Below are 12173 nucleotides of genomic sequence, written 5' to 3' on the forward strand. Positions count from 1 at the left end.
GCAAGCTATGAGCCCCGTTGAATAACTTGTCCCCGTGCAGAAACGGCTGCCAATGCTGCAGAAAGAGGTTTAGACCTGCTTGAGTTTAAAGTTACAAACTTCCTAATTAACCTGTTAATGCAAAGACGAGTTTATCGCTGTTTGCGCCGTCACTGCGTGAGACAAAGTGGGAATGGGCTTTTTTGTGGTCTTGCCTTGGTTGACTGATAAAAGTGTTCTGCTGAGTAGAACAGAAACTGTTTCATATTATAGTCTTTACAAACAGTGCAGGGCTGAGCAATTTGTATGTTTCCTTCTGAACGGCTTAAATAGACACACTTTCCCGTTTGGAAATGAATGGTTATTACTGCAGATCTGGATAATACATATCATGAGGGTTATAACGATGTTTACCACGGGTTTATGCCATTTTATGTTCTCCAGGGACAATACAATGTATTTCAAATGAATGTGTTTTATCATTGTAGTAGTTGAATCAGCGGCGGAGCTGTAGGCTATCGCCTCCTTGCTGCCGCACCCCTCCCCCTCCTCCTTTGGAACCGCACCGACGTCACCCACGTGACGTCGCACCGCGTCGTGTTGCCATGGTAACGTGACGTCGTGTGACATCATGTTGGCGATGTCCGCGGTGTCATTTCATTTGACGCTGCGGTTCAGAAGGAGGAGGAGGGCGGCAGATAAGGAAGGGGCCGCAACAGCTAAGTGACTTCCCATCAGGCCCGATAGGCCCGAGAGCGCGGCAAAAGTATATGGGGGCGGACATTTTTGACGTCCCAAAATTTTGCCGCCCCAGGCCCGGGCCCAATGTGATTCGGGGCATAGCTGGGGGCTACCTTACCCATAGCTATCCCTGCTCCGACTGGTGTGGTCTCTGCAGTTTGCCAAATTGTATCCTTTAGCCTGCCAAAATCCTCATAGCCCTATTGGCTGTTCTACAGCAGGTGGTAGCAGCCCCTGGGGCTGCTGGGACATGTAGTCCCCTTGCGGAGCCTGTCTCTAATGGCCGCCGCACTGTGCTCCCATTGCGCATGCGCATCGGTTCTAGTGCGCATGTGCGCTAATCAAAATGGCGGCCCCTGCTAGCCGGGTGCGCCGCGAAGCTCCCAACGACCCGATCGCAACCACGCGGTGATACATTCCACTGGCAGAACTCCTTTCCCAGCTCGGGTCCTTCTCCAGTGGAGCGTCTTACTACAGGGGAATCCCAATGCCGTGGCCGGGCCCTACAAACTCCACTGAGGTGAAGGGGCTGCCTGGGGCTTAGGGGGAATAGTTCTGGCCCAGTCCAGGAAGCTTGACTAGCTCCCTGGACACTACCTCTCCTTCTCAAGGCTCCGTCAGGACTGCCACGCCATCTCCAGTTCCGCGGAGGAAATCCTGAAAAGCCAGGACATCCTCTTCCGGCCGCGCCAACCACAAGATGGCCGTCGCGCAATACGTAGTCCCATTAGATGTGGCTGTGCCAACCACAAGATGGCCGATGCAACGCACCCGAATCCTCCCGAGCAATGGGACTAACAGCACTGCAGAGGTAAGGGTGACAGAATTTTGCTCACTATCATATTTTTCTAATCAGGTTTTACCTAACCTAAGTACGCTTGGTATGGCCCCAAACCACACTGTGTGTGCAAACAGGGTGGATGGTATAGCTGTCAATCAACATGGGAACTTCTAAAGTCGTGCCCCACAATGCCTTGCGTCTCCCGCTGTTCAGGCTCAGGAATCAACGATAGTGCCTGGGATGAGTCAAATCTGATTAAAGAAATATAATAGCAAGTAACATTTTTCTTTGTGACAAAGCATCACAAAGAGAGCGTAAGCTCTGCAGCGCACAGACGTGACCCAAATCCTATGTACAGCTCTTTGTATAGTATCAGCTTTGTACATTTAAATGAGCTACTTGGTGCATGGCCCTTCTCCTCCCTCTAACTACTAATATTGTATGTACTGTATGTATGTATGTCTTTATTTTTATAGCGCCATTAATGTACATAGCGCTTCACAGCAGTAATACACGTGACAATCATATAAAAAACAAATAACACATAATGGGAATAAGTGCTTCAGACATAAAAATTTACATTTAGGAACAGGAGTCCCTGCTCTGAAGAACTTACAATCAAATTGGTAGGTAGGAAGGACGTACAGAGACAGTAGGAGGGCATTCTGGTAAGTGTGTCTGCAGGTGGTCACGCGTTATGTATCATGTGTATAGTAATAGCCATGGAGCTATTCATATGCTTCTTTAAGCAGGTGTGTTTTAAGGTGGGTCTTAAAGGTGGATCGAGTGGGTGCTAGTCGGGTATTGAGGGGAAGGGCATTCCAGAGGTGTGGGGCAGTCAGTAAGAAAGGTTTAAGGCGGGAGAGGACTTTAGATACAATGGGGGTAGAGAGAAGACATCCTTGAGCAGAACGCAAGAGTCGGGATGGTGCACTGATATTGTAACATTTGTCATATTTTAAATATTTTTTCTGAATACTGTATTGTCTTTCACACCTCCATTGCATTGAGCTGCAAAATATAATGGCAGCATATAGAAATAATCATAGGACAAATGGTATTATTATTGGAGTGTTACAATTAATTACTAATGATATACTAGTTGCTAAACTGCCCTATGGAAACACCCATACAGTGACTCACACTGCTGCTGTCTCTATGCAAAATAGTTTTCCTCCCTATGCAGCGAATTGATACATCATTGTCAGTTACGTCACAACAAAGCACCTTGCACTCTCACCCACTGTGTCATGGGATATGTAGTCCTTTCACTGTCCCTTAGACAAGGCGCCTCTCCCGTGTGTTCATGGGAGTTGTAGTTTGCTGAGGTTTCATGCAGTCGTTACGTTCTACTCGCACGGCATCAACCAGAGGACTTCACGTCCCGTCATGCATAGCGCGGTGACACAAGTAGGCGCAGGAAGTTTCGGGAAGGTTGTTGAGCAGTTACATCAGAGGGTGAGAGGAATCCGTGTCGCATTTAGTGTCCTGTGCAGAGCGAGGCCCAACGTGCGGGTAAAGACGGGTCACCCAGCTAACAGCACCGCCCGCAAACGTCACTATTTGTAATGAAGTTGTGTGTCTGAATATTGGCTGCATGAGAGAGACCTCAGTGTGTGCAGGCTGGTGTTACAGTGTGTCACTTCTGTTTATCCATGTCTGTGTTTAAGGATGTCATCTACATATATATATATCTATATATATATCTCTATAAATATCACCATACACAAAAATAACTAGCTCACATTTGCAAGTGCACATGTACTAAATAAGGCTGCGCTTATACTGCCGACGTCGCGGCAAAACGAATGCATTACAGCCAGCGCTTGCGCTTGTAGTTGGAGCGGCGCGACGGCTTGGTTGCGATCGCTGGAAGTAAACTCAATTTGATTTTTTTCTAGCAACCGCAGCGTGACATCACTGTCGCTTCTCTGTCGCTTCTCTGTCGCCGGCACTGTAAGCGCAGCCTAATGCTTAAATATACTTCACCGAAATCCAAAGATCAGGGAAGGAGACGGCACAGGAGATGGGGGCAAAAATGTATAAAATATATTTTTCCACCCGTCTCCAGTGCTGTCTCCTTCCTTGATCTTTGGATTGTGTGTGTGTGTACCCACACACAATACAACACCCAGAACCTGGCGCAATGGGCACGGTACCCAATCTAATTAGACACATGTCTAATTAGCCATTCCTGTGTTTTTTTCGTTTGCTCGTTTTGCTGCCCCACACCCTAATACCCTTTATCTGTCTTGCACACCCAGTCTCATCTTATCATTCTCTATCTCTCTTTCCATCTTCCCTGAGTCTTTCAATATTTATGTCCCACTTTGTATGAAAAGCATCAGAATGGCAACATTACTCACTTATAATTGTGCCTTCCTCCTGCCTCTGCTTCACTGACTGCACACTGGCCTAAGTTCCTTCCCGGTATTTGTCATACACAAGCCTGTAATTTCCTAGAAATTCTGATATTCTTCAAAAATATGCTCTGTACACATTTGTTGTATGTATGTCTTTATTCATATAGAGCCATTAGTGTATATAGCACTTCACATTAGTGACTAAGTATTATGAGTTCTGCAGAATGTTCTGGATACATGTGTATTCTTTAACTGTATATAATACTAGGGTTTTCTTTCCCCCAGCAGTACTGACCAAGCGCACAGAGGCAGCATGCTTGCAGCACGGTTAGTATGCCTGCGGAGTTTGCCGACACTGGCTTTCCGCCCAACCCTAACCCAGGGATCTCCAGCTTTGAGGAATTCCACACTGAAAACAAACCAGTGGCTCTTGCAGCCTAACCAGGTATGTCCTGGCCCTTCGGCAGTACCGTGTACTTGGGCTCTTGGAGTTTAGTGAGAATTAAAGCAGCAGTCCAAGCTGCCGGTTTCCCCCTCCCCCCTTTTAATATGCGCATCAATACAATCCACATAATGATATGTAATTAGCTAAGTTGCTTGTCAATCCGTTCTGTGATCGATCAGTGAAGATTCGGCTCGGGGGTTCACTAAATAGCCGTCAGTGCAGCAGAAGAGGACCAAAGATGCAATATTCTGTGGAGATCTAGTGACAGGTAGTCACTAGATACAATTGGTGCACTGCTAGAGAGGGCAGGGCTCAAAAAGGGGTGTGCCAGGGCCTGTTTCAGAAGAGAAAAGGGATGTGACTTTGTACATACTTTGACATAATACATTAAAAATGTCTTTCAGAATTTTTTTTTTAATGCTCCAATATTTTCTCATTACATTACATAACTGATTTGTTAAAAAAATAAAAATACAAACACATGTAGGATATTGCTTGTCTGCAGCTTTAAACAGTACTGCATTTTATTGTTATAATGTTTGTGATTTTTGGGACTCTCTTCTGCACTTTATTTCGTGATTACTTGTATGATTATTATAGCCGGGGTTCATATCCTCCTATAGTAGGTAGATAAGTATACATACGTGGGCTCTTCATACTGATATTTGAAGTAGTAAAGCAAGTGTCTCTTTATTTCTTCTGCAATAGGGTTATGCATCCAAATCCAGGTTTGGGTTCCGGCGCGTAAAGTCTGCTCGTGAAGAAATCAAAGAAGCCGCTTTGGAGCCTTCGATGGGGACAGCAGCTCGATGTAAGTAACTTCTGCCTGAGGTGGAATGTGACTTGTATGTGTTTCTTAAAAATAGCCAGTTATACGTACAGTATGACGTAAAATCAGCGCTGGCAACTGTATGAAGGTGGTTATCATGTACAGTATGAGACAAGATTGCACAATAAGCCATTCAGATGTCAGGAAACTAGTGTTGGTAACACTGAAACATTAGAAATTACACTCCCCATATAGCTCCCCTTTCTGAATTATTTGGCTTCTCATACAATGTCTTTTTAGCAGTAACTAAGACATGAAAGTATCAATTGTACCTGGAATCTTTATTTGTAATATTTTTTGTTAAATCTTACCTGAACTGGTGGTCACCCGATGTCCGGCTGCGTCCTCTACGCAAGTATTTCTATTGCTCGCTGGAGGGAGCCCTGACCTTGGTAGCCATAGTGGTGGTGAAGTTGTGGTGAGCGCAAGATGGAATACAAATATATCAATTGTTTTTATTGATATATTCATATATATGTTTTAGAGGAATCGCCACAGTCACTTTCCATCGCCATATTGGTTGCCCGGCGGAGCCGCAGTCCGTCCGGGTTCGCCACTCCTGAACAGTGGGTTCCCAGGTGTATGGGGACCGCCGAAGAGTCCCTCGAGCACAATTTTCGATAATTGGGATCTCATCAACTTTTCAACATATTCCTTTCAAATTTCACTCTCTTAGCTTCATGATTCAAGGGATCACATGCATTATTTATTCATTCTACAGTGTGTATAGAATTTGGCAATCCATTAAGTGTTATAAAACTTTCAGTGGCTGAATGCTATAGTCCTCCTTTCCGTGCTATATGCTCATAGTATTGTAGAGTTTTCTGCCTCTGGTACTCATGTTTATTGCCTAAAACAGGTGTGGCCAATGCCAACTCCAAATCTCAACTAGGCCTAGAAGACCTTAGAGCAGGGATGGCCAATTCCAGTCCTCATGGACTACCAACAGGTCAGGTTTTCAGGATATCCCTGCTTCAGCACAGGTGGCTCAATCCGCGGTCAAAGACTGAGCCAACTGTGCTAAAGCTATGACTGATTGAGCCACCTGTGCTGAAGCATGGATATCCTGAAAACCTGATCTATTGGTGGCCCTTGAGGACTGGAGTTGGCCACCCCTGTTCTACAACATTCAATCCTCTTTGACAATTGGGGTCACACTGTTGCAAACTCCCTATGAATGGTAAAGTAAACCCAGTTTCCAAAGGGGAAACGTGATTTTCAACAGATTCAAATGATCAGTTTGGTAATAAATGCATTGCTGACCTATGTACATGATCTCTTCCTCCCCGTGTTGTAGTTGACAGCGCTGGAAGGTTGGTTGTCGCCGGCGGGGCTGTGGTTGGTCTTGGTGCGCTGTGTTATTATGGACTGGGAATGTCAAATGAAATTGGCGCCATAGAGAAAGCTATGTAAGTCGTCTGTTTATTCTACAGCAAATAAAAATGCCACTTGTGCGCACATTCACGCGTCTCAGACAGGTCTGCACCCTGTCATTCCCCATTATCTTTTTTTAGCGTACAGTGCTTCCACTGCAGCCAGGGACTATGGGTAATTACAATCCTACTTTGATTTTTTGTTACTTCTGTGGTCTATTTACTTCGAAAAACAGTTTTCTTTAAACTCCCGTTGTGCAAATGTCTTCAAACGGACTTTGCAACATTTCCCTCTGCATCATTTTGTTTTGGTTTTTGTGAAATTTTTTCGAACTTGATCGAAATTTTGCCTGAAGTTTGTAAAAAATGACAGTATATAGAACAGGGCGGACCAACTCCAATCCTCAAGGGCCACCAACGGGTCAGGTTTTTGGGATATCCCTTCTTCAGCACAGGTGGCTCAATCTTCGACGGCCGTCTGTGCTGAAGCAGGGATATCCTGAAAACCTGACCTGTTGGTGGCCCTTGAGGGCTGGAGTCAGCCACCCCTGATGTAAAGGGGGACGTGACCTGCACATTGACTTTTAATGCATGGCAACTTTTTGTTACGAACTTTGTAAAATGAAAAGAGCAATTTTTCACCAAGTTTGCGGACGTAGAAGGTTTTGCACATCTCTCCCGGGTCTCTTGTATTTCTTCATTGAAAATATTTGATAGACCTCTATACAGAATATCAATTGACATTCATAGTGGCATGGGGAGTGTACTCCGACAAACAGAGCACAGCATTTGTCCTATAGTAAGTTATAAATTCTATCATTAGTCTTGCTGTAGCCTGTGTTACAATATGGTGATGTATGGATCGTATGTGTTTTATATATATATAGTTTTTATTTGCTATTTTGTTTACCTAGGAAGTTTAGCATCACTTAAGTACGATTTTAACACTTTAATACACAGTCTTAAGTGGCCCTATCTTTAGCCTCCTATTCCAATAGGGCAGGGGTGGCAATCTCCAGTCCTGTAGGGCCACCAACAGGTCAGGTTTTAAGGATATCCCTGCTACAGTACAGGTAGCCCAGGTGTTGATTGAGCCACCTGTACTGAAGCAGGGATATTCTTGAAACCTGACCTGTTGGTGGCCCTTGAGGACTGGAGTTGGCCACCCCTGCAATAGGGGATTATGACTGAGTAATATTGATATGCATATAACATAGCATGCAGTATGCAATACATAGAACTGAATGAATCTCTCGTTCCAGTGTTTGGCCTCAATATGTGAAAGACAGAATCCGCTCCACCTACATGTACTTTGCTGGCAGCATCAGCCTCACAGCCCTGTCTGCTGTCGCTGTTAGTAGATCCCCTGCTCTCATGAACCTGATGATGAGGGGCTCCTGGATGGTGAGGCTCTCTTTCTTTGGGATATTTCTTTTATCCCTTTAACCCAGGTGTGTTGCAGACCATTGTGACAGTGAAGTGGTTGATCTCCAACTAGTTCATCTCGGCTGAAATGGTTACTATAAAAATGGTGCGTGTTCTGTCTGGGTCAGTGAAAAAGGACAGGTCTGAGCCGATTTCCTGACTGCAAAATCAAGACATTGCATTTATAAACTCCCTTTATTTCCTTGGATTCGGTTGGCAATTAATTTACGGGATTACTATAGGTGATGCGGCTTTTGTACGACCGCACTTTTAATTTGTAGCATTTATTAGCAATTAAGTACCTGTTTCAAATGATAAGCTTTACAGTAATTTATAAGACTTCCAGATAGACAAAACTGGATGTAAAAATTCCTTAATTCACAATTAAAGTACTTAACCTCTAGTAGAACAAATAAAAACCCTTTTACCCAAAATTACAGGGTTACAATTCTGGGAAGTCAAAAATTCCACAGTTTTCCTACAAATTACTCGTGAATGTCCATTATCAAAAGAATTGCAGTCCGAAAACTGTTTCTCTGAAATGTTCAGTGTAAGATGCAGAGTGTGAAGCACACTTGTGCATTATTGTGTGTTTCTAATAAGATGCAGGGTTGAGGTGGTTATGAGTGGAGATGACTCCCTCTCTCCTCTCTCATATATTAGGCCTCCGGTTTATAAATTTTGTCTTGCAGGCCATCGGTGTGACCTTTGCAGCAATGATTGGAGCAGGCATGCTTGTTAGGTCCATATCGTATGACCAAAGTCCCGGTGCGAAACATCTTGCTTGGATGTTGCATGCAGGTCGGTATCTGTGAGCGCCTCTGGTGTTAATTCAATGCTTGGCCAGCCGTTGCAGTAATGAATAGGATTATAAATGTGCATGTTTGGATTGCTTGTTGCTTCTCATGCTCACTGTTTGTTCTCGCTGACTGGTGTTTTTGTTGTGGTTGGAAAGACGCCTTTCTATTCATGCATTTGTTTCCGCAGGGGTGATGGGAGCAGTGGTTGCTCCGTTGACCTTGCTCGGGGGTCCTCTGCTCATCCGAGCTGCCTGGTACACAGCTGGTGTGGTAGGAGGTCTATCAACTGTGGCCATGTGTGCCCCAAGTGAGAAGTTTCTGAACATGGGCGCACCCCTGGGGGTCGGACTGGGCCTCGTTCTGGTCTCGTCCATTGGTAAATATGAATAATAGCCAGGTTTTCCTTAAATTACGAGTTCCCATAATATGAAGACACCTGTCTACAGTCCATGCACTGTGAGCTGTCACATTGCAATATATAAAACAGATCAGCATGCCTTCACTATAAATCTAGCACATTGCCAGTATTTCTTGTAAGGAAGGATGCAGTGGGGTCTCCGAAACTCCCATCTCCACCCAAATACAATCTTAAAAGGAAATTAAACTGCCAGAAAATTCTGTTTGGTGGTTACTAGACTTCTAGATGTGTCCTTGTGCCCAGTAAATGACAGTTCCTCTATGTAAAAGATGCTGGGTGTATGATGCCTATCCTCACTATCTGGCATTCATATCCCGACACACAAAACCTTTTGGCAATCACTTAATAGGAAGATGAGTTGAGTTAAAAAATGTTATGGTTCTAATTCCCTGCTGATTTTGTGTATTTTTCTTCCACCCCAGGGAGTGCGTTCCTTCCTCCCACCTCGATGTTTGGCGCTGGCCTTTATTCCATTGCTATTTATGGGGGCTTGGTGCTCTTTGGCATGTTCCTTCTGTACGATACTCAGAAAGTAATCAAGCGCGCTGAGACGTATCCTATGTACGGAGTCGTGAAATTTGACCCAATTAATTCGTAAGTATTATTCCAAGTACTAACGCCATCAGTGATAGTGGTACTTCAGCCATTACTGCTTGCAAGAGCCACGTATATGAAACCTATTTGTGTGATGTGGTTGAAACCGCTCAAACGCAGACAATGCAGTGACTGAATATTCTCTTGTGATGCAGCTACTTGCACTAACTGTATGCCCATTAAGCCTTAATAATGGCATGTGTTAATGACCAGTCTTGCTTAAATCCTGTGATGGCATTAACTCATTCAGTGCCAGAGAGACATACAACACATTTTAATGACGACACTTTGTTTTTTTACCTCGGAAGGTGGTGCCGGTATCTCCACGTAGTTTAAAGTCCCGCATCACGTCGACCAATAGGAAGCTGCAAGGGATGACTTCCCGGCTTCCTATTGGCCTGCGGGACGTATAAAGCCATCATCTTCATAGCCCCATCTGGGCTGCTACTGGCACCCCCTTCCCAAGTAAGTTTCTTGGAAGTATTGGCTCCCGGGAGCTGAAATGTATGTGGTCCAGCTCTGGAGAACCCATGCTTTATACGATTTATATTAATAAAAATAGTGTGTGGGTGTCAGTCACACAAACATGACAGCAAGATCTCTACAATACCAGGCTGACCTTGATATTACCAGCACACTAATTTAGCTACTGTAGTTGTTTATTTAAATGCCCCCACAGTATCAGTTTTCCTGCCATTTCATTTATCATATGTACATTCTTCCACCCTTTGCTGGAGGACAAGGGACATGATCAATACATTTGTTCTTCATCATGTTGAATTTCCATTTCCAGGTGCCTGGGAATCTACACGGACACCCTAAACATCTTTATCCGTTTGGCCATGATGCTGGCGGGGGGCGGCGGCAGGAAGAAATGAATCCGTGCACCACTCGTAATCTCATTGGTGGCTCATCCCCTGGCACTTTGCTCACCTCCTGGACTTAAATACATGCTAATATAAAACTCATCAACAACATTGTTTGTTGAGCAATAGAGGTAGAAGCATGTTAATTAAATCTATTCTAAAAGCCTTGCTGCTGAATAAATACTCCATTCCTGTTTATAATTTAAGATTGAGGCAAAAAAAAGCATTTGTCTTTTCAGTGGTAATAAATCATTCAGAATAGGAGCGGAGTAAAATAATTGTACGGTCTGAATTTATATTGCATGGAAAAAAAACACGATCTTGGAGAATGCCTGCAGTAAAAGTGTGTGTTGCAGGGATGGAAAGATTTGTTTGCAATTATCTCTGTGGCACAAACTAGGGGATTTATAACTAAATACATTTTAAAGCTTATTTGCTGAAACAAATCCTGACGGCAAAGTACCATTTGTGGAGGTGCAGTTATGTTGGCAACAGATCAAACCTATTTTGATTTTTGTTTTAGCCCTTTCAATGTTGGGATCAGAAACAGAGCAAAGAAGTACGTTATGAAAGGGTTAATCAAAATCTAATTTGTGATGCGGATTCAAAGCGTGAAATAATGTCTGGTCCCCCAAGGACTCCTTAGGCCGGGTGCGTAGGTGTTTCCAACAACAAAATGGGTTGATTTTGTTTGCATATTTGTTTTAATTCACTGGTATTCATGCTGCCGCCAGTGACATGAATGGGGGGAGGGGGGGGGGGACAGGGGTGTGAGGGAGAGGACTGGTGTTGCGAACACTGACTTAGTGAGAATTCTCCCTTCTCTGCCATTTTGTTATTTGCAACGTTAGAAATATCCAGTAAATGTGGTTCCTATGACATTAGAACCGTACCTTATTTTTCGTGAAAATATTTTTATTTTGTTAATAAAAACTTTCTGCTGGTATATTTATTTACAAATCTGAGTGGATTGGTGTTAAAAACAGATTAGGTGCAATCGAATTTATGTACAGCTGTCTGTTAAAGTAGCACTCTTCCTGATTAAAGCTTTTTGTGCCAGTGTTTTGGTTTAAAAAAAAAAAAAATGGCCATAGGGTTACCAGTAAAATGTTACACCACCATTCCCTGACCCAGTGGCTCTGTTTGTTTCAAACTGCTTGTATATTGGAAACCGGTGTTTCCCTGGGGGTCGGGGGGCAGGGATAAGTGTGCATGGGTGGAATGTGCTGTAAAATATAAATGAAATGGCCTTACTGATGTAAACAATACACACAACTCGCCCTGCTTCTGCATGTTGGGAATTCACTCATGATCTTTGAAGAAGCCTTGAGGATAAATCACATGATTAGTACTAATAGCATGAAGGCCCTACAGAATATTAAATACTGGCCTAAGAAATGGACACATATGGGGGGGGTGGGATGTTCTTACATGTCCTTGCCTGGACAGCAGATGTGCCATTCTGGTAAATTTGGTCGTGGCTGCTTTGGCGCTACCGAAAGGCGGCTGCTGCGCTACTGGAAATCCGCCGCTTATAAGCTAAGTTGTATTACTGTTTA

General features: G+C 44.0%; 1 protein-coding gene across 4 annotated transcripts; it reads left to right on the plus strand.

Moving 5' to 3' along the window:
- Positions 1-1508: 1508 nt before the first annotated feature.
- GHITM (growth hormone inducible transmembrane protein) lies at positions 1509-11737 on the plus strand. 4 transcript variants are annotated; one of them, XM_075610458.1, is made up of 9 exons: positions 1509-1531; positions 4153-4309; positions 5018-5120; positions 6436-6547; positions 7774-7915; positions 8629-8737; positions 8924-9112; positions 9577-9748; positions 10542-11737. In XM_075610458.1, exons 1-9 carry the CDS (start codon positions 1509-1511, stop codon positions 10624-10626), a joined length of 1092 nt encoding a protein of 363 aa, XP_075466573.1. In that variant the 3' UTR covers positions 10627-11737. The 4 variants fall into 4 exon arrangements, with proteins under 4 accessions (XP_075466573.1, XP_075466576.1, XP_075466574.1 ...); XM_075610461.1 differs by lacking the exon at positions 1509-1531 and adding an exon at positions 2817-2959; XM_075610459.1 differs by lacking the exon at positions 1509-1531 and adding an exon at positions 2893-3016.
- Positions 11738-12173: the final 436 nt, after the last annotated feature.

This window comes from Ascaphus truei, chromosome 8 (assembly GCF_040206685.1).
Source record: "Ascaphus truei isolate aAscTru1 chromosome 8, aAscTru1.hap1, whole genome shotgun sequence".
Lineage (NCBI taxonomy): Eukaryota > Metazoa > Chordata > Amphibia > Anura > Ascaphidae > Ascaphus > Ascaphus truei.

Bases quoted from the DNA above. Each gene is read 5' to 3' on its own strand.
- GHITM (XM_075610458.1), top strand. From the start codon at position 1,509: ATGGGACTAACAGCACTGCAGAG. The intron at 1,532-4,152 runs GTAAGGGTGACA...TTCCCCCAGCAG, and splicing joins GGACTAACAGCACTGCAGAG to TACTGACCAAGCGCACAGAG. The intron at 8,738-8,923 runs GTCGGTATCTGT...TTGTTTCCGCAG, and splicing joins TGCTTGGATGTTGCATGCAG to GGGTGATGGGAGCAGTGGTT.